The following is a 27,564-nucleotide window of genomic DNA, read 5'->3' as shown; positions in this document are numbered from 1 at the left end:
TCCTCAGTGGAGATGAAGAAAATCATGTGTGACAGCTGCTGGTTCACTCAGTTTCACAAGAACTTAGAACTGTGTTTGTTGTTGGTTCTGCGAACATTTCTAATGTTCTAATGTGCCTCGACTTGATTCTTACTCCTGTTTTACATGCATCTTCCTCCCTGCCCCCCTCCATTTTAGGAAGTGGAGAAGAGCAAAGCCAATCACTTCCTCATCCTGTTCCGTGATTCGAGCTGCCAGTTCCGGGCGGTGTACACCCTGTCGCCAGAGACGGAGGAACTGACGCGCCTGGCAGGCTACGGGCCGCGCACCATCACTCTGGCCATGATTGAGGGCATCTATAAGTACAGCTCTGACCGTAAGCGCTTCACCCAGATTCCCAGCAAGACCATGTCCATGAGTGTGGATGCCTTCACCATCCAAGGACACCTCTGGCAGACCAAGAAGCCAGGCACCCCCAAGAAGCCAGGCACCCCAAAATAGCCAGGCCTTTCCAACCTCAGTCCGTTTACTGCTTTTCTCTGCCTGGACTTTAGAGCTGCTACTTGTTAGGTTGACGGGCCCAAGTTGGATATATGGAACCCTACACATAGCCCTCCAAAATGGGTGGCTACATCTTGTACTGGACCAGCGTTATCTCTGGCTGGATCAGAGCCACACAGGAGTCTTGCGCATAGTTCTGATGGCTGCTCTAAGGAGACTACTTTTGGGGGGGGGGTGATGACAGATGCTCTGGAAACTGCCAAATCCCATGATAATCTAGAGGCTCAGAGTTGCCATAGTGACACCGCCCTACATGCGGCCTGTGCGCGCTCGTCTGGGCTTCTGCATGCTCCGTCTGCCTCCAGCCACCACCTGAATGTTGGTCCACCACCACAGCAATGAAGGGTCTCTCTTTCTGACTCCTGCTTGCCTGGGGAACGGGGCCCAGGCCTTCCTTGGTTCTTTTCGGGGTTTCTTGTTTCCCTGGATGCCCCTGTTTATATTTATACATACTATACATATATATATATATAGATATATATATATATCTTGGAGCTATTTAATGATTTTTCAATTATTTGTATATAAAGAGGAACAAATTGCATTTGGAACAGTGGGGCAGGGTGAATTTGTATATGGAGGTAGGCATGGTGGGGGAGGGTAGCACAGAACAAGGTGTGTGTGTGTGTGTGTGTATGGATGTTTCCTCCTTTGGCGTTTTGTCTTTCTTCCCCACTTCCCCTTTGGGCTCCCCCCCCCCCCCTCCCTTGTTCACAAGGGCTATTTGGTGTAGGGATGGGCAAGGGCTGTTTACATGTAATAACTTTTTAGCAGGCATTTGGGGGGATGGCAGGGAGCCTGTGAATTTGGCAAGCTTCAGCTGGCCATTCTCATTCAAAATATTTGGAAGCTGGAAGTTACTGTAGTCACAGAGCAGGCCTCTGTGGATCCTGAACTGACCTGCCAAATGGAAAAAGCAAACCCCTACCTGGTCTAGGAAGAGCAGGCTCCAGCCTCTTCTTTCCTTCCTTCCTTACCAGTTTAGAGCTGCACCTCTGGGCTGTAGCAGGCAGTGAATGTAGGCTTCTTCAGTTGTCCTCCCCAAGAGCCAGAGGAGGCCTGGGCACTGAGGGGCTTCTACCCTCTTTTCTCTCTCTTCTCCCCCACCCCCTACCCGGCCCGCTTGCTGAAGGCAGAGTGCAGGAGGGAGCTGGGGGAAGCCAATCCTGCTCAGCTTGGGGTTCTGTCTTGTTCAACTTTATTCCAGGTCTCTCGTGGTTGCTTGTTGATGACCGAATGTCATGTAGGTGTTTGGGGATACAGTATAGTGCAGGGTTGGTGTTAAAAAAAATTAAAAAGGCAGGTGGGAACTTTGTCCCTGGCTGCTTAATAAAGTAACTTAAATGAACTCTTTGCTGGTCTTTACTTGGTGTACTTCCATCCCACACAGAGTTGGGTGAATAAAAGACACTAGAGGCAAATTGTGTCTCTGGTTTTGAAAGTCTGCCTGTCAATAATTGGCTTTATGTTGCAAGTGTCTGCCTTCAGCTTTTAGCCTGTGCCCATTACTCAGCTGCTTTGGATAGCAGCACAGAGGCACAGGCAAGCTAGGAGTCTAGCCATTTTAAAGCTTTTTTTGTCAGATGTTTGTGCACTTGTTCCGTGTTTAATGCAGGGATATAACTACTGGGGTGTGACCAGCTGCTGTTTCCTTGTTTGGGTTTAATTAAGCGTTGCTTCCTTGAAAGCAGTGGAGGTTTGGTAGGTATTCAGCTGGTTGGTAGAAAGAAGCAAGGTCATTCTCCCTGTTCTACCCAGCTATTTGTTGGACTTTCCCCCATGAGCATGACCAAGCAGCACAGGAATACAGTGGTACCTCGGTTTACAAACACAATTGGTTCTGGAAGTCTGTACTTAACCTGAAGTGAACTTTCCCATTGAAAGTAATGGAAAGTGGATTAATCCGTTCCAGATGGGTCCGTGGAGTACTTAAACCGAGGTATGACTGTATACTTAAGAACAGGACTTGGGAGAAACTGCTATAGCAGAAAAGACAAACTACATTTCGACATTCATAAAAGGTATGTGGTAACAACCTCATCACTACTGCTTAACTCCCTTTCCTTAATTCTCATTGTTCCTAAACATCAAGAGCTTATTCACAAGTCTGTTTTAAGCTGCCAGGATCTTAAGAAGTAACTGTTTCCACAACAGTTAAGCTAGTGAGGGAGGATGAATTCTTATCAGCAGCACAGTTAAGGAAATTCCATTAGGAAGGTGGGGGTTAAGTACTCCATTGTATTGAACATGCCACAGAACTGAAAGCAGTGTTTGACATATATTGAAGAAGCCCCTTTTATTACACTTTTTAAGCTTAGGAGAGAGTTAGAGTTTCAGTAATGAAAAGTATGCCAAACTAGCAGCTGGCATCGCTGCCCACCTTTTCTCACTGAGCTGCAAGTCCAACCCCTTGCAATGCACAAATTTGTAGCGGTCCCTTACGGCAGTGGCCCTCAACCTTGGGCCTCCAGATGTTTTGAGACTACAATTCCCATCATCCCTGACCACTGGTCCTGCTAGCTAGGGATGATAAGAGTTGTAGTCCCAAAACATCTGGAGGGCCGAGTTTGGGGATGCCTGCTCTAACCAATTGAGCTAGTCTCCCATACAGACCTACACCAGACATTTGATAAAAATATTTTATAAATAGCAAGATGACAGAATAGAAAAGGATACTATCAAGGAAAACAAACAAATTACACCAAGCCCAGCTTTTACAGATATGACACCTGTAGCCCTAGTTCAAAAGCAATTCATCCATCTGCAGCCGCTCAATCATCCTTAAGGCCTCCAAACACAGCGGAAGGAACACTCTTCTGCTCCAGCTGCACCTCTGTAGGAGAGAAGATTTGGGATAATCAATATAAAGCCAGAACAGTCAGATGTCAGGCTAAGAGAAATAACTTTGCTGGGTTGAACCTCAGCACTCTAGCAACCATTTCTGATTTGTGCCAGAACTAAGCTGAACTCTCCTTTTCACACAAAAATATACTCTTAGTTTTGCCAAAAGTATCTTCAGCAATCCCCCTTTTTCGTGTGTGGAGACTTTTTAGAGACCTGGCAGATCAGAAACCCTTGCTGCTCTGTTGCAAATCACCTAGAGATCTACTGCTAAACCCTAGTCTACTTTGTGACTATTCGCTTCAGAAGCTAGACCATACAGCACCCTCTCTTACTTACCGTCAGGCTCATTATCTTCACTTTCATCTCCATCATCCAAATCGATGTCTATCTCATCAGGGTTAGCCTGCTTGGAGAGTTCAGCCAGCTCACTACGGGAAGCATCACTCCTAGAAATAAGGAACAAGAAACTGGTGAATCATACAGGAGCCAGCACAGTACTATTCACACAGTGACTGCCCCATGCCTATACTGCAGGAAACAGGTCCATCCTGAGAAGATCAAGCTGGTTTTACAGGTTCACATGTCTCTTCTCCACTGCAGTCTGCAACTGAAAGCCACTAGATAAGCCACACCAACTATTAGAACCTGCAGCGTTAACTCAACTCTACAGCTTCACTATCCGCATGACCATAAATGCATTTGGCTTCACTGTAACAACCATCAAAGCAAAACACAACACAACAAAAATGCATAGTGAAGGGGCCACTGGAGGTTAAAACACAAGTCACACCATTGCTACACTCCTCCCTCTGCCTTGATCTGCAAACACTCCTAAGAGGAGAGGAATCCTGTTTTGTGTTGGTTTCAGGCTTTAGTCTAATGTCAAGATCTTAAGACTTTTCACCATAACATTTAGCAGACAAGACTCCAGGATCAAGTCATGTAACAACTAAGCCCAGCTTGGATCTGACAGTGTGTGCCTGCCGCTAACCAATGGAGCCACAAGTTTAATCAGGATAAGTACTAGAATTCCACCACCTATCCAACTTGAGTGCATGTGGACACATACAGAATTCTAACACAGCAGATGGACAAACTGAGCAATTGTTTAAAAATGTCTCTTCCCCCGCCCAACAACCATAAAAAAACATTTGCAGTAGTGGAGACAGTAGGCACACTAATAAGCACAAGAAGGTTTCTGTGGCCCTGGCTATACTTCTGTGCCTCTTCTAGCCAAATTCCAGGGGGAAATATTTTTAAAACCTCTAAATAGAACATACATGCATTAAGATAAAAAAGTAATGTACACTCCATATTAAATAGATTCTGTCTACTGCCTAGTTTCTCATGGCAAGAATACTGCATGTTTTCCCATTTCCAGCAGCAGCCACCTCATGTGGCCATCCCTACTTCTACAACTCTGCAAGCTTAGGACAAACAGCTTGGTTCTTGCCCAACCTGAAATATGACCCCTGGTGTATTGCATGCTGGGTGGTGACCTACAGCGAAGAGGTTAAGCAAGTCTCCCTGGCCTGCAGTACACTCACCTGACAAACAGGATCTTCTCCTTAGCTTGGGGCTGATCTCGCTCTGCTTCAGCTGCCAACTGCTCCGCCCGCTGCTCTAACAGTTTCATGTCATCCATGCCACTCTGCCCCGGTGCCAGGTCAGACACTGAAACCGAAAGACAAGCAGGAGGGAAGGGCAGAGGAGGGGTTAGAACGGAACAGGAGATGTAGCAGCAGACACCCCTCTCTGCCAGGACCTGTGCAGGGGAGGGAGACCTACCTGTTCCCGTGGCATTGCTATACACCTTCAGCATCTGAGAGGCCATGAAGTTGACTTGTGTGTTGTAGGTTGCTTGCACGCTTCGTTTAATGCGAAGCATCTCCCGGATAGTGTCTTCATTCCCATGCCGGATTTCAAATTCCTTCCATGTCTGCCAGAAATTGGCAGTAGTCTGGCAGGAGAAGAAAAAGTGTTTTGAGGGGTGGGGTGGGAAAGAAGGCAGTCACTGCACAGTTCAACAGATCAAGTGGAACTTCTCCTTCTTGCTTCACTAGTCTTTCCCCTGAGCTCTGCTATGGGAAAAGCAAAACGGAGGTGTGTCTGTTTACAGAGATGAGTTGTTCCCGTGCAGTGTATCTTCTGCACCAGAAATGGAAAACCTTGCATCACTGCAATAAATAAGTTATACTACTACTACTACTAATAATAATATACTAATGGCGCCGAAAGAGTTATCCTTGAACATAATGGAGAGTTAGCTTTTCTCACCTACCCACACTGGGTTCTAAAAGGTCTTACTCAGGCAGATGTATGACTAGTTCTCTAGTGTGTGAGAGAGATCACAGAATCATAGAATTGTAGAGTTGGAAGGGTCCCCGAGGGTCAACTAGTCCAACCCCCTGCAATGCAGGAATTGCAGCTAAAGAACCCCTGACAGATGGTCATCCAACTTAATTAGAAACTTCTCACGAAGGAGAGTCCACCAGGTGACTTACTCTGGGATCACACATCTGCGAACAGTAGGAATAGATGGCCCGAGCTCGGTCTATTTCACCCAGCTTGCACTCCATGTCGGCAAAGCGCAGGCACATCTCCCGAGCGTGTTCATCTGTCAGCACCTGCAATGGGGATACGTGTTAAAATTGCACCCTGACCATCAACGGCCCGCCCACCAATGGCTAACGAGTTAAAAACAAAAGCATCCAAACACATATTGCAAACCGAAAGGGACGCAATAAGAGCACAGCAGCAGAAAAAGACACAAGTTGAATTGATGTTAAGCAGTTCTGTTGCATGATGACAAAGATTTGTGTGGACACCAAGTGAGCCTCCCCGAGGGCAGCCTTCCAAAGGTTGGGGGTCGCAATCAAAGGGACTGGCTCACTCACTGCTATCCATCAGCCCTGTTTCTGCAGTGGACCTCAGGGCACAAGCAGGTATCTCTGGGAAGTGGTCCCAAGCTGTTATAGAAAGGTAGCACTCAACACTTTGACCTGTGCTGAATAATAGCAAAAGCAGCATATTGCACACTATCCTCATTGTTGTAATAGTGATTACAGAAGCTGTATTTGTATTTACCCCATATCATGTAGGGGAACACTATCCTATTCAGCCATTACCTAGTAGACTACTTCCTCTCTAGGCGAGGGCAAGAGGCTTAACCTGGAGTTTTAAACGCAGCATTATTTATTTGGAAAGAAGGAACTAACCTCAATAGCCTTCTCGTAGATGCTACGTGTGTGTGTGACCCCATAGATTTCAGCTGCTCTCTTGATGTAGATATTGTACATGTCATACTGCTCCGAAGGTTGCACAGCCTGAGTGGCCCTCTCATACACTGCCATGGCATGGCGTGCCAGCCCATATTCTTCCTCCAGTTTGGCATACAGCAGGTAGATAGCTGTGAACAGAGAAGAAATTAAAGCAAAACTACATTCCTCCCCCACCCCCAATCTTTGGGTCAACTCTTCTCACAAAGACATTTTGGCCCTGTATGGACTACGCTAGTGACACTCCAGAGACCATAGGAAAAGTTTTAAATAAGCACTGCCCTAAGGGAGAATTATTCAGATTGCCCTCTTGCACTGAAGAGGATGTGACAGAGATGTTCTCTCCATCTCAACGGCTCCTGCTGGACAGGAACTTATCAGGCCTCAATACAGATTGGCTACCTTAGGGGGCGCCCTTCAGATATTTTGAACTACAACTCCCATGATCCCAGACTACTGGCTAAGCCAGCCCAGTTGAGGCAGATGGGAACTGCAATCCTCTGGAGAACACCACAATGGCAACCACTGGGTTATGGAGGCAGATGCCCTCTGGCTCGCTTTGGGAGCAAGTCCTCTAGCTTTGGCCTTCCTGTTTCCTGTATCTCAGCTTCCGTTCCCCAGGAAAACAGGACTCGGCTTTTCCCATTTTCCATCAGCTCCCACCCACCCATCTTGACCCACCCCCAGGCTTTTACTGCCTCTTCTCCCTTGCAACAGAGCACAGTTCTGCTTACTTTTAGCATATTTCTGGGGGCAGCCATCTAGAGCCTGTTCAAAGAGGTCCCGTGCACGCTCCAACTTCTTGCCACCATAGCGGTCGGTGAATTTGGTCAGATAGGTGTTCCAAATGTCATACACATTTGGCCACTTGAACAATGAGATGCCCCTCTCATATGCCTGCCGGAGAGAAGGAATGGTGAGAACAAGACTGCATAAACTTTCTTCTTGTTGGTATACTCTTGCCTATATGAAAACCACCATATTGAGTCAGGTGATTGTGGTCTATGCAGTCCATGCTCTGGCTGACAGCAGCAACCCAGTATCTCCAAAATAGATCAATATTTTCCCAGCTTTGCTACCTGGAGGGTCTTTTAAACCAGAGATGCCAAGGAATGAATCACAGGACCCATTAGCTGAATCCTACCCTGCATGGTAATCTTTCCAAAGGTTACAGGGGTGTAGGATCTGCAGAGTTCTGCTCTGCTACCTAAGAAGTACACCACACACAGTAGATATTTTGAGCCCAAGTTCCTCTCTCTCAAGCTCCACAGCTTGCAGCAGGCAGCTTTTACAATTCAGTGGCTCCCAAACCAACCAGATGGGCAACTTCCCCCTCCCCCTGCTGCTATGAGAGCAGACCGAGGTATTGATACGGCCAACTCACCTTGAAGCTCTCTTCAAAGTAGGTGTGCTCTTCCAGGAACAGGCCATAGTTAATGATGATTTGTGGGGTGGCAATGCGCAGGTCCAGAATGCGGTCATACACGGCTTTAGTAGACTAGGGGTGGTGACATAAAGAAACTTCAATATTAGGCTGAACCACAAAGAGACAGCCAAGTTACAGAGACAGCTTGGGGCCCTCAGTCACTGTCCCTTCCCCAGCTATGCCCAGAGATACAGAGGGAGGAGATCAGGAGGGAGGGAACAAGTCCCTGCAGTCAATACAGCAGGGCCTTTTAATGCAGAGCTGGCAGGGCTGCTGCCCATAGCTGCTCAATGCAAGCAGTAAACAAGGCTCCCTATTACCATCAAAGGGAATCAGTAGGCCCCAGTTGGATTGTCAGAAAATATGGGAGCAAGAACTGTAGCTACAGACTGCTGTGTCCTTCACATAGTGTTTCATTTATCGATTAAATTTGTCAACTATTTTATCTTGTCCAAGGCAATCCACAGCAACTTGCAACCAAACAGACAATAAACCTCACATAGATACAGTACATTAAAACCAAGAGAAAAGGGAAATGCATTAAAAATATCCCAGCCACTTCTAAAAGGCTAGCTAGAAATAATCATGCATAAAAGGGGGAAATATTGAAGGCAGGAAAGAAGTCAGAAGAGCCCAGAGAAATATGCTGAAAGAAGCTATGGCTACCAAAAACCCACTCAGTTTCTTGAAGTAGACTTCGCTTCAGGGATCGGGAAGTCAGGGGCTTGAGTTGTGCAAGGCTCCTCTGCTACTGACTTACAAGAGCTCCATGTAACAGAGCCAGTTCTCTGGGCCCTAATGCTCCTCTCTAGCCAGGCACAGGAAGCAGCTGATGCAGCATGACAGTCTCCCTCTCCATGCCTCAGCATCATACTATTTCAAAGCCAAAGCCATGATGAAAGGGAGGAGAGGAGAGTACAGTCTCTAGAATAGCTTAAAGATGACTAGGAAGCAGTGAGGGTCTGTCGTTTTGGGTGGTTCAGAAGATCTCCAAGTATAGCATTAGCTAGCAAACCAAGAGGTCCACGGATACCTAACCACTGATTTTGTGCCACTCAAAAGCCAAGGAATGCCAATTCAAAAACCAGCTCATTTGTGCCTAGCTAAAGCTTTTTAAAAAGAAGAAGAAGAAGACTGTTTTGAGCTTGTTCCAGTGGTTAATCCTTTTGCCTGCTAAATTGGAGCCGGATTTCTAATTTGTCTTTAGTCTAATTCCCAGATGTTGACCCTTATTCTGTCTCTCCCTGCTAGTTCAAGGAGACATTTACTGCCCACAGTACTTGCTTCCTCGGATAGTTCTCAGACACTTCTGGACAGAAGGCGATTAAAGCTGATTGAATAATACTTAAAACAGCTAGAGAGAAGTGCCATGATAGGAAAGAAGAACAGAAACCCAAAGCTAATGCTTTTCCTGTCTGGATGAGGCAGGCTTCTATGACAGCTCCAGACAGGAAAAGCTTGCCCTTCCCACAACTCCAGAAGGCTCTGGCAGACAATGGAGGCCAGGAAAGGCCACTTACCTTGAAGGTGCCAAGACTTTCTTCCAGGTCAGCCAACATGGACCAAACCTTGAGGGACTTGTAGACACGGTTCTGTACAGGTTCTGAGGAATCAAAATACTCTGCTTTCTTAGCTGGGATGGCTGTGGCTTTCTGCAGGGACAAGAGAAAACAGATGCCGGTGAAAGTGGAAGAAGCCGAACATATGGAAGTCTAGCAGCACACCCTGATGATCAAGGGTAGAATTCACATAGTGGGGTCACATGGGGAACAAGGCCTGCTCAAGCAAGAAGACGTCCCCCCTTCTCCCCGTGTGCCCCCTAAACCTGTTCTGAGGAGCCTCTAACTTCCAGAGCATATTTTCTTTTGGGGTGTGTGTGTGTGTGCGCGCACACGTGCAGAGGAGTCCTGTTGTGGGGACACACCTTGTTTTGCGTTGCAACAACTTAGCTGAATCCCACCCTAAGAACCTCTCTCTATCTCACTCTTTACATATAAATTATCTCTGCAGACAGGAAATTGGGTGGCCTCACATTGTTAGAAACACAAAAGCTTAGAAATCTTGGCTTCCTGCTTTCTTATTTAGCTACAGCGCACTATTCAGCTAATAACTAGAGCTCCAACTTCATTCAGGGATATGTGGACAGAAGAAAGGAGTCTTATTTTTGATCGCATGACTATACGCCCTTAACTCCAAAGCAATCCTTTGGGAACCCAAAAAGCAACACTTCTGGATTATCAAATGCCTGCCGCCCTGTTTCTGCTCACCCGCAGGATGCGCAGCGCTTGGTCATAGTTCTCGTGCCGCAACTCCATCTCGCCATATTCGCACCACACGCTGGCCAGCTCATCCACTTGTTTGAAGTTCACCTTGGTAGCCTTTTCAAAAATTGTTCTAGCCTGGGAACAGTAATGTAGGCAAGGTGAGGGGGAAAGCAGGGCCAGAAAGAGCCCCCCATTTCAGCATCTCCTCTCCTTGGACTAGGCTATGTGGTGTGGCAGATCATCCAAGTAACGCTGCGTCACCAAGGATGGGTGGCTTCCCAGAGTTTGGGTTAGGTTGACTGAATATAAGACTCGCTCACCACAACCAAAATTCCTGAATCAATTTGCAACAAGAATGAAACACAGTAACAAAAATGCATTGAGTTAAGCCTGAGGCAGCTGTTGTGAAGGGCATTTACAACACAGAACCCGACTCTCTGTTGTGCTTCTGGGCAGCAGTTAGGAAAGTAAGGCAGGAAACATTTCGAAAGGCAAGGACAGAGCAGCGTTAGCCTCCCAAACCCATGCATCACTCACGTCTTCGATCTGTCCATTGACCTCGTAGAATTTGGCAAAAGAAACCCACAGCGTATGTGTCTTTCCGGTAGCTTTAAAGGGGTCGACAGTCTGCACTGCTTCTGTGTATGTGTTGATGATCTGGAGGAAGCAGGGAGAGGTAGAAGAAAAGAAAAGATTGAGCTCTGGCAGATTCCTAGCTTGCTTCCTTCCAGTACGGTTTGGTGGCTGTAGCTGCGAAGCACAATACAGAGGAACTGGGAAGTGCCAACTAGTACAATCCCAATGAAGTTTTTAGTGTAGAAAACAGCCTGCTTCTCAGCAGATCTAGAGGGCCACTGGATGGTGACAAGTAGGAGAACTAGCTCTCCACTTCCAGCTCAGCCCTGTGTGGCAGGTCAGTCTTCCAGGCAGCAGCTTAATTAGACCGGCATGAATACCCATCTATGAATGCCCCTCTGAGCAAATGTGGAAACTCCAATGTGCTGAGCACCCATTAGTAGACAGAAGCTTTATGAAGCTTCATGAAATTTGCTTGGGGTGGAGAGAGCCCGAATGGATGAAATGCTGTCTCAACTTTCATCAGTGACACAACCAAAGTTGGGTGGCAGCAGCTCCTTAAAGGGGATTCAGATTCAGCTCCATACCCTAAACTTCGCCATTCATCACTGATGCTGCAACCCAGTGTTTGGGGTTGCATGCTAGCCTGAAAGTCCAGCAGCTCCCCCGTTCCCAGCGCTGGGTCTGCTCATGCAATCCCTATTGTGGGGATTTCCTTACCTCACGAGGTCTGCCTTCATACAGCTTCACCCGCTTGTGCCACTCGTGGACGTTGTGAGGATTCTGGCGCAAGAGAACACTGTTAAGAAGCAAGGGCCGGCGTGTGATCAGCTGCTCAAAGCGAGCCAGGCGCAGCTCCAGGTCCACATCATCTGTTTCCCCAGGGAGGCAAAAGAGCAGGAATGAGAGATGGTGCAGCTGAAATTCTCCCTCTATTTTCTCACCTACACACTTCATACCTATAGCTATGCCCTGGGTTCCTTTGGGAGGAAGGGCGGGACTCTCTCTCTCTATATATATATATATCCCAAGCTCCAAAGGATGTCCACAAAATGAAAGGACATGAATTAAGAATTGCTGGGTCCACATCCAATGGGCAAGGGAGAGGGAAGCTCTTTTAACATAAGGCTTTATCAATGATGCAAACCCAGGGAGAAACATCCACCACAACTTGAAAGAGTTTAGGGAGGAATTGAGACACCCTCAGGAGTCTCAGCCACTCTGGCATGCATTCTCCTAGATGCAGTCTGGAGAAGAATTTCTTTTCTTCCGAAAGGGAAGGAGGAAGAGCACCTGCTTCCTACCACCTGTGCTGCTCTTACCCTCCTCCTCACGTCCCATCTCAGAGCTGGTCTCCATCTTGGCAGCGATCATGCTCTCCTCAAATTGGGCATAGCTGTCGAACACCTGAGTGAAATCCCGCACTGTCATCACAGTCTGTATGGCTTCTTCGTAGACATCGCGAGCCTAAGACAGAGAGGGTGAAGGGATTACTGTTCCAGTCTGCAAAGCAATGCCTGTGGTCTCTGTTCCCACTGCCAGCTACCAAACAGCTTCATGAGAAATGCTCTTAAGAAAGCACCAATCACCACTCAGTATGTATTATTATTATTATTATTTTATTATTATTTATACCCCGCCCATCTGGCTGGGTTTCCCCCGCCACTCTAGGCAGCTTCCAACAATTACCAACATACATTAAAGTATCACAGATTAAAAACGTCCCTAAACACCTTCCCTATCCACCTATATATGGAACTCAAAGCTTGTTCTTATTGTGGGAGGGAACAGTGGGCCAAGAGGAACTGCCTCTGGGATGAAAATGATCTACGAAGAGGTTATTTGGAATAGGCAACATAAAATTCCTATGCCAAGAAAGAGCAGGTACCCGCAACTCAGTCCAAAGTGACAACTGCATTCTAACAGCTTTCAGAGCTCAACCCTATATTTAACAGTGATGTTCAGGCTGGGGGAAATCACGCACTAGGTTGCCCATCAAATACAAAGTCTATTGGCTAAATCAGTAGTTTTCAACCTGGGGTGCCCTGAATGATGGTCGGGGTGCCGCAGGCAACACTGATCTCTGTCCCTCCCTCCCTCCTCTGATGCCCTCTTGTGTCTCTGCCTCCCAAAGGCTTGCACAGCTGTTTGTTGCAGCAGTCCTTGCTACAAGCTCCTCAGGTGAATGGTGCCTCTGTGGCCAGCCAGGGGTTGCTTCCCAGGCCCCTGTGGGGCAGTTTGAGGAGGCATCACTCTTGGGGGGGCAACTCAAGAGACCAGGGGCGGCAGCTGCAGCTGCCCTGGGGAGAGGAGGCTGAGGGAACACTCACTCCACAAGAGAGGGTGTTCGAAAAGAGTGAGAGGCTGCCGGCTCGGCAGGCAGGGGGTGACATAACTGGGCTCCTGAGCCCCACAGGGGTGCTGCAGAAAGAATGCAGTTGGTCAAGGGAGCCGTGGACTCAAAAAGGTTGAAAACCTCTGGGCTAAATACATTGCCTTTGATTCTAATTTGAGGAGGAATCAAGCTACAGGATCACCCAGACGTTTAAACCTGAACAACTGAGGGCTTGTTCAAATGTCCCAAAGGAGGAAACACGTTATTGAGTACTAATTCTCAGTCTCCTCCAGCTGTCCATACATCACAATTTTTTCACCTGTCTGCTGACCTCGGTACCAATTTAAAAAGCAAACAAACAATGATTTCTAAAAATCTACCTGGCATGACATTAAGACATGAAAATCTTGCTTGTTATGTACAGTCACTCCAGAAAGCACTAGGATTCTTATTTGTTTTCCCTAGTGACTTTTCACAAACTTGGAACACTTCATGACACTATGAATTCTTCTGATGGGCAGAAAGGCAGAACAGAAATAATATAATAAAAGAAGAAAATCATAGGAGATACACCCACTATCCTTTGTCCCTCCTCTATGCTCAGTAACTTTCCTCTATTGCCAATCTTCCAGATTTTCCAGATTTCCATTTTTGTTTGGTGGGTTGTAAGGATTTCTGTTGGTTATTTTGCCTACTGTTCATTATCTGATCCCTACAAGCTCAGTAAAAGCCTTATTTAAAAGAGTGAATTAGGAGAAGAGTGGAGACAGACAATATCTCTTTTTAAGTGAGTTCAAAGTGATCTAAAATAGGCTTCCCTTCTGGTCAAAAAGGTTTTCAGAACAATAGAAACACCTATAAAGTCTGCTTAGTAGGGGTACATGTGGGTGGCACGTATTTGCCATTACTAGCAGACTTTTGTTCAAACTGTGTTCAACCCTTCATAAAAATTAATGTCTGTCTCCAACCCCAAGATTTTCACCAAATAAATGTGAGGTCTTGCTCAGACCAGATGAATGAGGAATTTAAGAGGAAATAGCTGAAAGACTTGAACATTACACTCTGTGCCATTGTGAAGTTCCCCCTGGGATGTGACTCCAGCCAAGTCCCTATATCATAGCACAAACCCTCAGGCCTAGGTGACTACCTTCTCAAAATGCCCACTGCGGATGTAGTAGTCTGCCAAGGAACACCATAGCTTGCCCAACTGGTCGGTGAAGCGAGTCAGGCCGCCCCGGATTATGGCCCCAACATTGAGCGACTTCACCTTGTCTGGATTCTGCGAGATGAGGTCACAGAGCTCGTGCCACAGCTGCAACGGAGAGGACAAGGTGTCAGAGAGATCTTGGCAACGCTGAGAGGCAGGAAAAGTGTACAGGTTGTTCTGCAGCAGGCATCTTTGGATGAAGGAGAAGATAGGTCCTCCATATAATTTTGGGGGGCTGACTGCCAGCTACCACAAGCCTCACTTGATAGTTGGATTTTCCCTCCTTGGAGATGAAGCGTTCATCATTCACCACAGCGGCAAGGCGGACAGCAGCCTCATCCAAGCGGTCAATGGAGCGCAGGTACTCAATATATTCCTCAGCATTCTCCGGGCTCAGCTGCAACATAAAAACACATACAGCTCAGAATCCACCAGAATGCTGACAAGACCAAAATAGTGGCAGCAGAACAGTTAATGTAGATTAATTGCAGCACTACTAGAAGTGCCAACTCAAGGTTAGCTAAGAATACAAGGAATAGCTTACAACCCTTTGTGCATGGTGTGTTATAGCTAATTAAGAATTGTTGGGGGGAACAAGTGTGATTTCTTTTATGCAACATGACAAAATTTTCAGTTTTTCAAAAATTAAAATAAAAAACAGCAGGAGATTAAACAGACTACTATCTACAGATTTAGAGCAGCCAACATTTTGTAAAGAGGTGTCCTAGTTCAGGAGTCCTAAACTGCAAAAAAAACCTGTTCCTGCTGAAATTTCCTGTTCTGCGAAACTACTGAAGGTTAAGGGATTGTGGCTTCCTTTGCATCTGGTGTCTCGGTTTCTTTAAAAATAACAGAAAAAAGAAAATTATTGGGCGCTTCTGATGTAATTTACAACAAGTTTCTGCATCTCAACTCCCAGCTGAAGGCCAGTTCTTGGGTTAACACAATGAAATGTGTGCATTAGCATTTCTGGAAAATCTCCCTGATCTGATCTAGAGAGGTACCCAATTAAATAACACTTTTGTCCAATACTCTCCCTTTGAGAAGGGATTTCTCTTTACTGAAAAAGCAATTTTATTGTTCTCTGTCATAAATGCAATCAATCAAATATTTTGGTGCCATTGAAGAATTTGTTCCACAGCCTTCTGATCTCTCTATACACTCTCTAGCCACTTCCAAATACTATGAGTACCCAAGTCAAATACAGTATAGTATTACAGTAGAAGTTTCACAAGGGCTATGCACAAGACTAAAAGCAGGACAAGAATTCATTCAGTGCTAATAATGAAAAGGAGCCGAAAAGAGAAGAAACCCATTTAGGCAGTCATTGCACAAGGAAGACAACACCTTCTCTACAAAGATTACGCAGATGGCTCAGAGGTGGAAGAGTTTGGTAAGACAAATTAGTTGGGGACGTGTGGACTCCCTTACCTTCAGGTACCTGCGGTAGACACGTACAGCTGTCTCGGGTAATGGATACAGACGCACAAACTTCAGGTAGAGTGGCCAGATACGATGGTGCTGTGTGATGGGAAGGGCCCGGAGTGCTCGGTCAAAGGTCCTACGGGTGCGGGTGATCCGACACTGATCCATAAGAAACTGGCAGTAATCTAGCCATATTCGAGGCATCTACAAACAGACAGATAATAAGAAAATAGCAACTCCTTTTGGGGATCTGACCGAAGGTTAACATTGTCCCACAGCCTGCTTCTAATAGTGGCTACACATACGCGACTAGGAAGTTCACAAGTGAGCTATGACAGCAACAGTGGCTTGCATCTAGCATGCAGCAGTCAAGAAAGTCACAGCCTCTGAATACAGCTGTTCCATTTTTAGAAATTCTGCTTAATGGACTCCACTAATTTATCCATTTATTTACTCAAAAAGCCAACAAACTTACTTGCAAGCTCCACACTTTGTAATACAGTGGTGCCTCGCTAGACGAAATTAATTCGTTCCACAGGTCTTCTCTTATAGCGAAAAATTCGTCTAGCGAATCCCATAGGAATGCACTGAATTTTTTTGACCTTTTTTTTGCCCATAGGAACGCATTAATTGAATTTCAATGCATTCCTATGGGAAACAGCGATTCGCTAGACAAATTTTTCGTAAAACGCATTCGTCTAGCGAGGCAACCTCCGCTCGAAAAATCCTTTCGTTAAGCGGAAATTTCGTTAAGCAGAGCATTCGTTAAGCGAGGCACCACTGTACTAGGGATGCCATACGTCTGGAATTTCCCAGACATAGCCAGGATTCGGCCGTCTGAAACAGTGTCCAACAACCTTTGCGTGTTTCCTTTTTGCTTATCCTAAACCTATTGCAATCAATTAATTTCACTAGGAGACTCAAGTGCTAGTGTTTTGAATAAAAAAAATCTCTACAAAATGGCTCATCAGTTTATAAACGCTTCAGTGATTTTTGTTAAGGCTTTCTTCTTAAGGAAGGAGCTCCCCAGTTATTTTTATTATTTCCTTTCCATTGCTATGTGGCATCTACAACAGTTTTTGAGACAAGCTCACAGATTTAGGCTAAAGATTGTTGTTTTTAAGAGAGTTGAAAGTGGTAGGCTGTTTAATAAGGGATAAATTAAAAAAGAAGCAATGGGTATTGCTGATTAGCAGGGAGCTCTGGGAATCTGAGGCATGGGAGTCTGAAAAAATTAAGTATAATTGGCTATAATTGGCATGTTTTCTTTAATTGGAATTGTATGATTAATCTGGATTTGTAATAATGTAATTGGGAAAAATTTCAATGTGATTTGGTGTGTTTTAATTGGAAAATTTAATAAAAAGTTTTTTTAAAAAAAAGAAAGTGGTATACTAGAGCTATTATTGTACTCCACATATGCACACATCTGAGAAACAGCTCTGGAATCAAAACATATGTGAGGCCTTCACATAGACATCATCATAACCCAGCCAGAATAGCAGCCATTATGATTGACTCACTTTTCCCATGTGTTACCAGCCCTCTAAACATATCACCAACCACTGTACCTTGTGCATGAAGACCAGGGCACGCTCATGACAGTTGTTCACTTCTTCATAGCTGGGATCCGTTACACACTTGCTCTTTACCTGCTTCCGTCGCTGCTTAAGATAATTATACCATAGCTTGTAGCTGCAAAAAACAAAGGGGGCAACTATTAACACTAAAGTAAAAGATTTTGCCAAGGGGTTCCATCTGCTGAGGGTATTCCTGTCTGCTTTCAGAAGAAACACCCTTCAGCTCTGGAGAAGTTAAGAGTTAGCCTTTCATTTACATTTTTTATACAATGTCTTATGAAAATCTGGATTGGAAAAAGTTATCCTACTACCTTCATGCAGTTTGCTAAAGCACTTTACATAAAAGAAAGACACAAATGCATACCTGCCTGGCAATTCCTTAAGAGCTCTCTCATAGATCAGATTCAAGATATGCTTAGGAGCATTTTGCTTGAACTCAATGTAGCGGATCCAGCACTTGACAGAGAAGGGGTTGCGCAATATTTCTTCTTCATATTGCAAGTCTTCCTCTTCCTGTGTAGGGGTGAGGAGCAAGGAGATGTAAATTTAGAGAGAGGATGTACTATTACTGGTATATTTCTTTGTGCAGCACCGTTATAACTTAGGCACTCCCAATGCTATCTTCATGCTTTTGAAAAATGCTACCTAATTTTACATGTGAGCATATGAAAAATGAACCAAAAAATCATCTGTTCATATTTTACTGCAGCCACATATTCACTAAGTAATATTTAGCAAGTCTCTGGCCCCAGCTTTAAGTTCAAATGTGTGTGTGGGGGGGGTGTACAATCTTACCTTACAGAACTACTGTAAGTTAGTAAGGACCAAAACAGATATTATAGAGCAGCATTTCTCAATCTTGGGTCACAAATATTGTTGGACCACAAGTCCCATCATCCCTGACCTGGTCCTGCTAGCTAGAAATGACAGGAATTGTAGTCCAACAACATTTGGGAACCCAAGGTTGAGAAAGGCTGTTACAAAGAATCATACAGCAGCTGTCACTAAGCCTCTTCCTTTTTAAATGTCTACTTAAAATAAAATAGAGTGACATCATGATAAGCACCCCACTTTAACATCATAGGCTGGCAGATGTTACAAGAAGGAGTGAGTCAAAGGGCACAAAGAGACCGTGGTTCTCTCTTGTAACAACACTTAGCCTGGCCATGAAATACCACACGGTACACGGGAAGAAGAAGAAGAGGAGTTTGGATTTGATATCCCGCTTTATCACTACCCGAAGGAGTCTCAAAGCGGCTAACATTCTCCTTTCCCTTCCTCCCCCACAACAGACACCCTGTGAGGTAGGTGGGGCTGAGAGACTTCAGAGAAGTGTGACTAGCCCAAGGCCACCCAGCAGCTGCATGTGGAGGAGCGGAGACGCGAACCCGGCTCCCCAGATTACGAGTCTACCGCTCTTAACCACTACACCACACTGGCACACGGGACATTTTGAACACTTAAAATTCGCTGCACGAATGCAAAGTAGAATTATTGTGCAAGGCTATCACTCAGCGACTCGCCATTAGAAGGATTACATCGCTTTTCCTTTACTTGGTTCAATCTTTAGGGGAAAGAACTCTGCACATGTTTGAAGCAAGCGTCGCCTTTTATTTCAGCGGCGGCGGCGGGGAGGAAAGAATTAAGTTCTGTGGGCGAAAGGGAGCTCGGCCTCGGGAGGACCCGTCCGCGCATTTCACCCCCCGACACCCTCCCAACGGGCCCTACTCACGAAAAAGAGCTCCCGCTTCCCCAACACCGTCTCCAGCTCCGGCATCTTGGACTCTTCCCACCCGGACCGAACGAGCGAGGCGCACGGTAATGACGCACAAGCGCAGCTGCGGTTCAGAGCTCGGGCTCTCTCATCCGCTCGCGTCACTTGGCCAGCAACAGTCCTATTGGTCATCCGACAGGGAGGGCGTTTCCTTTCCGTCTTTTTCCGGCCGCCATGTTGCTTGCGGGCGCCATCTTCGGAAGACTTTAGGGGCGTGGTGTGTGTGGGCGGGGGCCAAAGGGTGGGCGGGGCCCGTTCAGCATCGGCCAAGCGGCGCTATGGGGGTGAAGCTGGAGGTGTTCCGGGTCTGTGGCGCGCGGGGTCCTCCGGGGGTGGGGGTGGGGATTTCTCTTTTGCAGACAGAAAGGGGGCGGGGTCTTGTGAAGCTCTCCCGGGGCAAAAACCTCATCTGGTGATTCCCCCCCTGGCAGGCTCTCTCTTCGCTCTTGGGGGGTTCGCTGGCCAACATGCGAGTTTAAGATAAGATCCTCCCCCCTTGGAGCCCTCCACGTGCCTCGGAGAGCTTTGGTTTTATGGGTTAAAATATATACTATAACTGTAAGGACAGGCAGCTCGATCGCTCGATCTTATTTTCAAGGCAATAGATGTAGTTTTGAATATGTTAGGTTTCATACATGCATAATGTGGGGAAGCACGTAGAAAGACCAGGCTACGCTTGTTGTTGTTGTTTAGTCGTTTAGTCGTGTCCGACTCTTCGTGACCCCATGGACCATAGCACGCCAGGCACTCCTGTCTTGCACTGCCTCCCGCAGTTTGGTCAAACTCATGTTCGTAGCTTCGAGAACACTGTCCAACCATCTTGTCCTCTGTCGTCCCCTTCTCCTAGTGCCCTCAATCTTTCCCAACATCAGGGTCTTTTCCAAGGATTCTTCTCTTCTCATGAGGTGGCCAAAGTATTGGAGCCTCAGCTTCACGATCTGTCCTTCCAGGGAGCACTCAGGGCTGATTTCCTTAAGAATGGATAGGTTTGATCTTCTTGCAGTCCATGGGACTCTCAAGAGTCCTCCAGCACCATAATTCAAAAGCATCAATTCTTCGGCGATCAGCCTTCTTTATGGTCCAACTCTCACTTCCATACATCACTACTGGGAAAACCATAGCTTTAACTATACGGACCTTTGTCGGCAAGGTGATGTCTCTGCTTTTTAAGATGCTGTCTAGGTTTGTCATTGCTTTTCTCCCAAGAAGCAGGCGTCTTTTAATTTCGTGACTGCTGTCACCATCTGCAGTGATCAAGGAGCCCAAGAAAGTAAAATCTCTCACTGCCTCCATTTCTTCCCCTTCTATTTGCCAGGAGGTGATGGGACCAGTGGCCATGATCTTGGTTTTTTTGATGTTGAGCTTCAGACCATATTTTGCGCTCTCCTCTTTCACCCTCATTAAAAGGTTCTTTAATTCCTCCTCGCTTTCTGCCATCAAGGTTGTGTCATCTGCATATCTGAGGTTGTTGATATTTCTTCCGGCAATCTTAATTCCGGCTTGGGATTCATCTAGTCCAGCCTTTCGCATGATGAATTCTGCATATAAGTTAAATAAGCAGGGAGACAATATACAATATACGCTTACTCGCGGGTATCTGTAGGGAATTGCCGTCTGTCCTCCCCGAAGAGCAGGTCGGGGTGGTTACAATTCTAATGCGGAAACTGGTGAAATGCGCTGCTCGTTAATGTGCCCAAGGTGCCGCTGCGCCCTGCGTCTTCCTTCGCCCTAGACTAGAGAGAAGCACAGCCCTTGGTGTTGTCAGTGATCCTTTCCTTCTCTCCCTCCGCATCCTGGTGCACAATAACTTCGCCTGCAACCTAGATGTGTTTCTCTTCCTTTCTGCCATTTCTCCTTTCTACCTTCACCTTTTTTTTACCTTTACCTCTGCCATATGATGGTCGTCTTCCTGACCTTTTAGCAAGGGGCAAGAGGGAAGCTTCTGCCGTCAAGGGCCAGATTGGGCAAAATCTAATAAAACTCAGCAAAGTCTCCCTTTGCTGGATTTAAGCAATGCAGCTGTATTACCATCTGACTTCCTATCTCCTTTCTCTTGCAGATGATGCTGTATTTATCTTTTCCTGTTGCTATGTTCTGGATTTCAAATCAGGCAGATTATTTTGAAGAATATGTTATCAAGCGGAAGGTCAGTTTTGTCATGTAATTAGAAAGGGAAGAACAGGGTGGGTGGGCTAATGAAATCATTTCCAAACCTTTCCTGTGAGGTTTTATCTGTTGTTTGAAGTTCTCATGCTGATTTCAGCTCTGGACTTGGAAAAGAAAAAACCAGGCTTCCTTTTATTGCATTTTACTCAACAGCCATTTGCTGGGAGCCTGGCTTCTACAAGCAAGTATGCAAAAGCTGGCATTGCACACAATACATCTAGTTGCTTCTGGTCTGCTGTTTAGCAGGAGTCATTGGTCTGTAAATAAACAAAATATATAATAATAAGTGGAACCTGCAGCAAAATGTTGCAGCACATCATCTCTCCTAAAAGGAGGCTTCCTGTTCAGGGTTCCAGTCAGCCATTCCCTCCAAGCAGGGCTTTCCCACTTCTCGCCTCTTCCTTTTTTATTTTTCAGCTCTCAGTCTATATTCTGTGACTACTGAGCATTCTTAACCCTGGGCTATTTTTGAGGTGGGTGGGGCATTGTCTCCTTCAGTTTTAGTTTTAAAGACCCACTTCTGCCACTATTAGGATTACACCAAGCATTCCGATGCTGTTCCTTTGGTGGCTGTACTTGATACCTGAACTATTAGGAAAATAAACAAGATTTTTTCAACTGTGTTAAGAGGCCAGGACTTAACCCTTTCTTTCCTAGGGAAAAGTTCTTCTTAGGCATGAGGCTCTTAATCTCAGGGTCTTAGCTTTGAGCCCCTGGTTGGACAAAAGATCTCTGCATTGCAGGGGATTGGACCAGATGTCTCTAGTGTTCCCTTCCAACTCTACAATTGTGATTCTATCCCCAGTGACAGTCTCTTGAAAATTAGGAAGACTTTTCAGTTCTCTTAGAATGTTGGTTTGTTCGCTCACTCCAGCTGGCTGTATTTTCCCTGCCCTCTTGGTGTTTTTGACAAATTTGCCTGCTTTCTGCTTGTACGGCAGTGGAAATTTAGGTGGCATAGTTTCTAATATTCTAATAATATGATTTCCTTTTTGATCCTTTTCCTTCAGAGAGAGATATACCCACCGGAAGATAATTACCAGGTAAATATGCCTCAGCAATGAATACTATATGTCTAATCCAGGAGTGGGGAACCTGTGGCCTTTCAGATGTTGGCCTGCAGCTCCCATCTTTCCTGACCATTGGCCATGCTGGCTAGGACTGATGGGCATTGGGATTCCAACTGGAGGACCACAGGTAGCCTACCCCCAGTCTAAGTGAACAGATCATTTATGATGAAATTGGCACTTCTGTCTTCTCCAGAGAAAAGAACTGGAAGACTTCAAAGAGAGAATGAGGAAGAAACACGAGGAGCGGATGCTGCAGGCAGCTAAGGAATAATGTTGTAGCATCATCCCCTTTCTTCCCAGGGTTTGATGCACTCTCAAGAAAGTTATCACAAATATCCTACTTTAACTTAATAAATGCCCTCTAAAACGCTTTTTGTACTAAGAGGTGAAGGGAATTGCAATGCAGTTTCACTTTGTATTCCTGAATAATGGTTCTGTGCATACCTCCATGGCAGTCAACGGAAAGGGGGAAGAGGATATAGGCTGCTTCCTTCGTGTTCTTCTGCCTCTTGTTGGGTGAAGCTGCTGAACCCTGTCTGCAAGTTTGACAGCTGTCTTAGGAGAGTCACTTCAAATAAAAAGTTATTTATAGAAAGACTGAATCTCTGTCTTTCAGTAAAGGTATCTGGGTCTCTTCAGAGATGCAAGTTATATTTTACTTGTCCTCCTTGGACTGAAGATCTATTTTATCAAGGTGGGTCCTTCTGCACTGCTTTCTTCTCTCATTGATCTGGTTTGCACATCACATTAAACCATAGTAAAACAAACTACTTTTTAGTGTGAATGGGCTGCCAAAAGCATGGGTGCAAGTCACATGTCTGAACAGGCCTTTGATTTGCTGGAATATATCATGCAATTTTATGAAGACAGGAGAAAAGTAGTTTGGTGCTGCAGGTGAACAGCCTGCCGTTATCTCTCTTTTACATAAAACATTTTGTCAAACTTCCCTTCTTGTGACTTCTGAAAACTAAAAGTGCAACACGCCCACCCCCCTAAGAACTCTATAATTCTGGCAGTCCCATTGTGCAATCACCCAGTGCATTGAAAGCTTGATTGTTCAATATTCAAAATCCAACGTACTTTCACGGTGTTCTGTTCTTGCTGGGCATGACCCCGTTCCATAAATGACTACCCATTTTACATTTTGTTCCGAGAAATCTTTTTTAATTGCATTTATACATTGAGGCAGCAGTTGCCTCAATGTCCATGGGAACACTGCTAGGCATGTTAAGAGGGATAGAAGTAGAGGAATCTGATGTGTATGTGGGGAGGGGAACTCTTTGAGTAGAACTGCTTGCATCCTATGGGGAAGCAGTGCCAGGGCTTAGTGGATTTGAGCAACAAGGTGTGGGCTTGTGTCTTGGGTAGTAGGACTTGACAAATATCTCATGCAAGGACATTGAAAGAACCTTGTTCTCAAAAATATTTGTAGATTACATCCCTACTGCTGGGGTTGAGGAAATGTGAGGTTAAAGCAAAGCATGGTAGATCTGGGAGAGGAGGTCTTGCAGATCTGTGCCTTTAGGAGGAAGTGCTAGGATCCTGGGCACTGAGAGGTTTGGGGGCTGGACTTTTTACTTTGCCCTTAGCAGCTTCAAGCTGCTTGCCATGGATGCGGTTAATGAAGGAGAAATAATCATCCATGGGTGCGATGGGAACAACTGATATATCTGAAGTGGCACCTTCTGGTAAAGCCAAGTCCTTGCTCTCCTGTTGAAGCAAAGAGAAAAGTCAGTTTCACCCCAGATTCTTCTTTCATGTCTTTATTCGGCATCTAATCTCATCCGTGACCCTGATAGCCTAAGACTAGCCTGCATGAACATAGATTATACCTTCCTGTACATCAAAATCCTGACCGCAGCAGCATTGTGCAGTAAACAACCTCTAGTTTCCCGCCAGCAGAACCACCATTAGCACCATCCACCCTTTTCTGTCACTTGTACAGTCCACATTACTATACCGACAGCTCTGGGCACTGGGTAGAATCTCAAGGTCTTCTGTCCTCCTAAGGGCAGGCAACTCTGGTCTATTAAGTCACATCACTTCCAAACCATCTGGAAAAGATGGTGTCAGTTGTGAAAGGTACACATCTATTGAAAGACGTTTTGGGGATTCAAGTTTAAGTGAGATGGATGACAACATTCGTTATCTTGCCTACTCTCCAGGGAATCAAGGTGTCGTACACTTCAGAGGCAGACCTGGATGAATTGCTGCACATTCTCATCCCAACCTCAAATTGCCTGGCTCTAGTGGTAGAATTTGCCCTTTTCAGGCTATAATTACCTCTTCATTTTAGTGCCATGGGAGTGTGGAGATCAGCACTTTCAAATGTGCTTTGGGTGATTTGCAAAACCCTTTGTGGCAGACATCTATATACATGTTTTATTTTTTGGGGGGGGGGGGGGAATCCTTGCTGAACGTAAGATGGCAAAGCAGCAGAGTATGTGGTGAATCTCTTCACAAGAACGAGATCCACATTGATCTCTGAATAGATGCATCCGCTCTTGGAATGGAGACAGAAGATGCACCAGGAAGCCAATGTGTGTTCATGTGTTTCAATCAGTGATTCTGCTGCCAACTTAATTTGCAGGTGTTTGTGTGCTTCCAGAGTGCGTTTAAAAAAGAGGAGGAATGGCTGGCTCAGGATAGCTGCTGAAGCCAGTCTGCACCCTCTTAATCATTGGCTGACAGCTGCTTATCTTGTACAGAAGGTGGAATTATGCTACTCTGCAGTATCAGTGTACCCATGGGTAGATCCCGTTAATGTGTGCGATTTGACCTGGGCATGGTGTACATGGAATTTAAGTCTGGATCAGAACGTGACCATCACAGACTTGTTGGCTGAGCTTTCTGCTTATATATGAACCATATTCCACCAAGGAACCTGTGATTCCCAATGCATACAATCCAACATAAAATTATGTGCACTTATGAAGGTTGATGGTGGGTGGTTAACTCTGTGTTGGGCTGTGATGGATATGTGTGCCATAACTCCATATTTATTCCAGGGAGCATCTCCGCATAGTCACTTAATGTGTGCTCTTTCCTGCCTTTTTATTCCCATTATTTACACTTGTGACTAGTCATTGTAGTTGCTCACACACTTGATGTGTACGGTCCACATCATACATACCATGTTGGCATGCATATGCACCCCTTGTGCTCACCTTCTTGCCATATAATTCCCAAGTATCAATCCCTCTATTTATTAACTATGTTCAAGGGTCAGGGCTAATTCTTATGGTTTATGTTTCTTGATTTTATTTGTTCATTTATTGCATTTATAGTCCACCTTTTTCTCTGAGGAGCTCAATGTGGTATACCTGGTTCTCTTTCCTCCTCATTCAGTCCATACAACAACCCTGTGAGGTAGGTCAGACTGAGTAGCAGTCATTCTCAGAGTTTCTGTTATTGCTGTTGTTCCCTCCTGACAGGGACTCAAGAAGAGAAGAAGAGAAGAGTTTGGATTTGATATCCCGCTTTATCACTACCCGAAGGAGTCTCAAAGTTGCTAACTTTCCCCTCCTCCCCCACAACAAACACTGTGAGGTGAGTGGGGCTGAGAGACTTCAGAGAAGTGTGACTAGCCCAAGGTCACCCAGCAGCTGCATGTGGAGGAGCGGAGACACGAACCCAGTTCCCCGGATTACGAGTCTACCGCTCTTAACCACTACACCACACTCAAGGCACCTTACAGCTAAAATTCTATTTCATCCCATTTATCTGTGGAAGGCATTGATCACTTCCCTTCACATTTTTTCTTTACAACAACCTTGTGAGGTAGGTGAGGTTGCAATTGGCTCAAGATGACCAATGTTGATGTGTAGATGACGTCTATGTGTGCAGCAGGATCCAGCACGGGAGATGCTTCTGATGGAGAACAAACTGTCCCTATTTTCCTTGGAGAAATGTTGGAGGGAATGTAACCATATACTTTCTGTGCAAATGAGAATCACAGAAGTTCAGTGGCTACTGATCCTACAGAGGGGGGGTTTAGAGCGGAGAAGCCTGGGGTGTAACTGTTTCCTTGCTCAACACTACTTTGCTCCTTGTAAAGGTTCCTCCAGGCATCTGTTTTATAGTGCATTCACATGATCCTGCTTTCAATTCTGTATGCTGAGGTGAATTGGGGGGGGGGGGTGCGACCGGTTCAGTGGCACTGGGCACAGAGCTGCAGGGGACACCGCAATTATGATTTAGAATGGAGTGTGAGAGGTGGGAGGGACACCAAATTTTGGCGTCACACAGGTCGCTGCTGAAATTGGAGACCCCCCAAGTCCGCCACTGCTGTATGGACCTGGAAAGATTTTGGGGCAGACTTACTGCTATGTTTCCAATAAGTGCATATCCCATAACTTTCTGTTGACATCCTGTAACTTTTTATGCCACAAATGTTCTGGGATGGTCCTGCTTTTGTGCACAATAGTGCAAGAGTGTCCTTCCAGATGACAGTATTGCAATAAGTTTGGGGAAGCATCGCAGAACAACTAGTAAATTGGCATGATGTGTGTAAATCTACCACTAAGGCACTATTATTGGTCAATATGTGAGAAGAATTCCAGTCTTGAGGGGCCCAACCTCTCTTCTTGCACCTTCTGCCATTTTAATATGTGGTGTGTGTGTGTGTGTGTGTGTGTGTGTGTGTGTGTGTGTGTGTGTTTTAACTCTCGGGTGGGTGGGCAAGAACACAAATATTAATAGTTTAGTGTTTAGAGCATAGAGAGGGAACCTGTGAACCACGAGATGATGTTGGACTACAACTCCCATCATTCCTGACCATTGGCTGTGCTGGCTGGGGCTGATGGGAATTAGAGTCACAACAACATGAACTGAATTAAACTGATTATTGCGATACATTTCAGTCAAGGTTCAGGCCTGCTTATGGGGCTGAATTGCCCTTGATCGCCCTGATGGATGATCTTTATAGCAGTGTTTCCCAACCAGTGTGCCTCCAGATGTTTTGGGACTACAATTTCCATCATTCCTGACCACTGGTCTTGCTAGCTAGGGATGATGGGAGTTGTGGTCCCAAAACATCTAGAGGCACACTGGTTGGGAAACACTGCTTTATAGGGACAT

General features: G+C 45.7%; 3 protein-coding genes across 4 annotated transcripts in view; 2 read left to right on the top strand and 1 right to left on the bottom strand.

The window, feature by feature from the left end:
* Positions 1-1,888, top strand: part of CAMSAP3 (calmodulin regulated spectrin associated protein family member 3) — a 51,586-nt gene extending 49,698 nt beyond the window's left edge. For both annotated transcript variants that reach the window (XM_035104785.2, XM_035104784.2), the window contains exon 17: positions 178-1,888. In XM_035104785.2, coding sequence (XP_034960676.2) covers positions 178-480 — 303 coding nt within the window. In that variant the 3' untranslated portion in view covers positions 481-1,888. The remainder of the gene's footprint in view (positions 1-177) is intronic.
* Positions 1,889-2,606: 718 nt separating this feature from the next.
* On the bottom strand, positions 2,607-19,396 carry XAB2 (XPA binding protein 2). The gene is made up of 19 exons (XM_035104786.2): positions 19,208-19,396; positions 17,840-17,988; positions 17,467-17,590; positions 15,902-16,099; positions 14,733-14,867; positions 14,411-14,575; positions 12,251-12,395; positions 11,649-11,800; positions 10,890-11,009; positions 10,356-10,487; positions 9,609-9,740; positions 8,047-8,160; positions 7,397-7,559; positions 6,603-6,793; positions 5,889-6,011; positions 5,173-5,344; positions 4,932-5,058; positions 3,721-3,830; positions 2,607-3,373 (listed from the first exon to the last, which is right to left on the bottom strand). Exons 1-19 carry the CDS (start codon positions 19,379-19,381, stop codon positions 3,312-3,314), a joined length of 2,688 nt encoding a protein of 895 aa, XP_034960677.1. The 5' UTR covers positions 19,382-19,396; the 3' UTR covers positions 2,607-3,311.
* Positions 19,397-19,504: 108 nt separating this feature from the next.
* LOC118079961 (protein PET100 homolog, mitochondrial) lies at positions 19,505-26,898 on the top strand. The gene is made up of 4 exons (XM_035104792.2): positions 19,505-19,554; positions 21,309-21,395; positions 22,426-22,458; positions 22,679-26,898. The coding sequence occupies exons 1-4, from the start codon at positions 19,528-19,530 to the stop codon at positions 22,754-22,756; spliced, it is 225 nt and encodes a 74-aa protein (XP_034960683.1). The 5' UTR covers positions 19,505-19,527; the 3' UTR covers positions 22,757-26,898.
* Positions 26,899-27,564: the final 666 nt, after the last annotated feature.

Source organism: Zootoca vivipara, chromosome 2 (genome assembly GCF_963506605.1).
Source record: "Zootoca vivipara chromosome 2, rZooViv1.1, whole genome shotgun sequence".
NCBI classification, from domain to species: Eukaryota; Metazoa; Chordata; class Lepidosauria; order Squamata; family Lacertidae; genus Zootoca; species Zootoca vivipara.
Note: the sequence above shows the minus strand (reverse complement) of the source record. Positions and strands in the feature narration are given on the sequence as shown.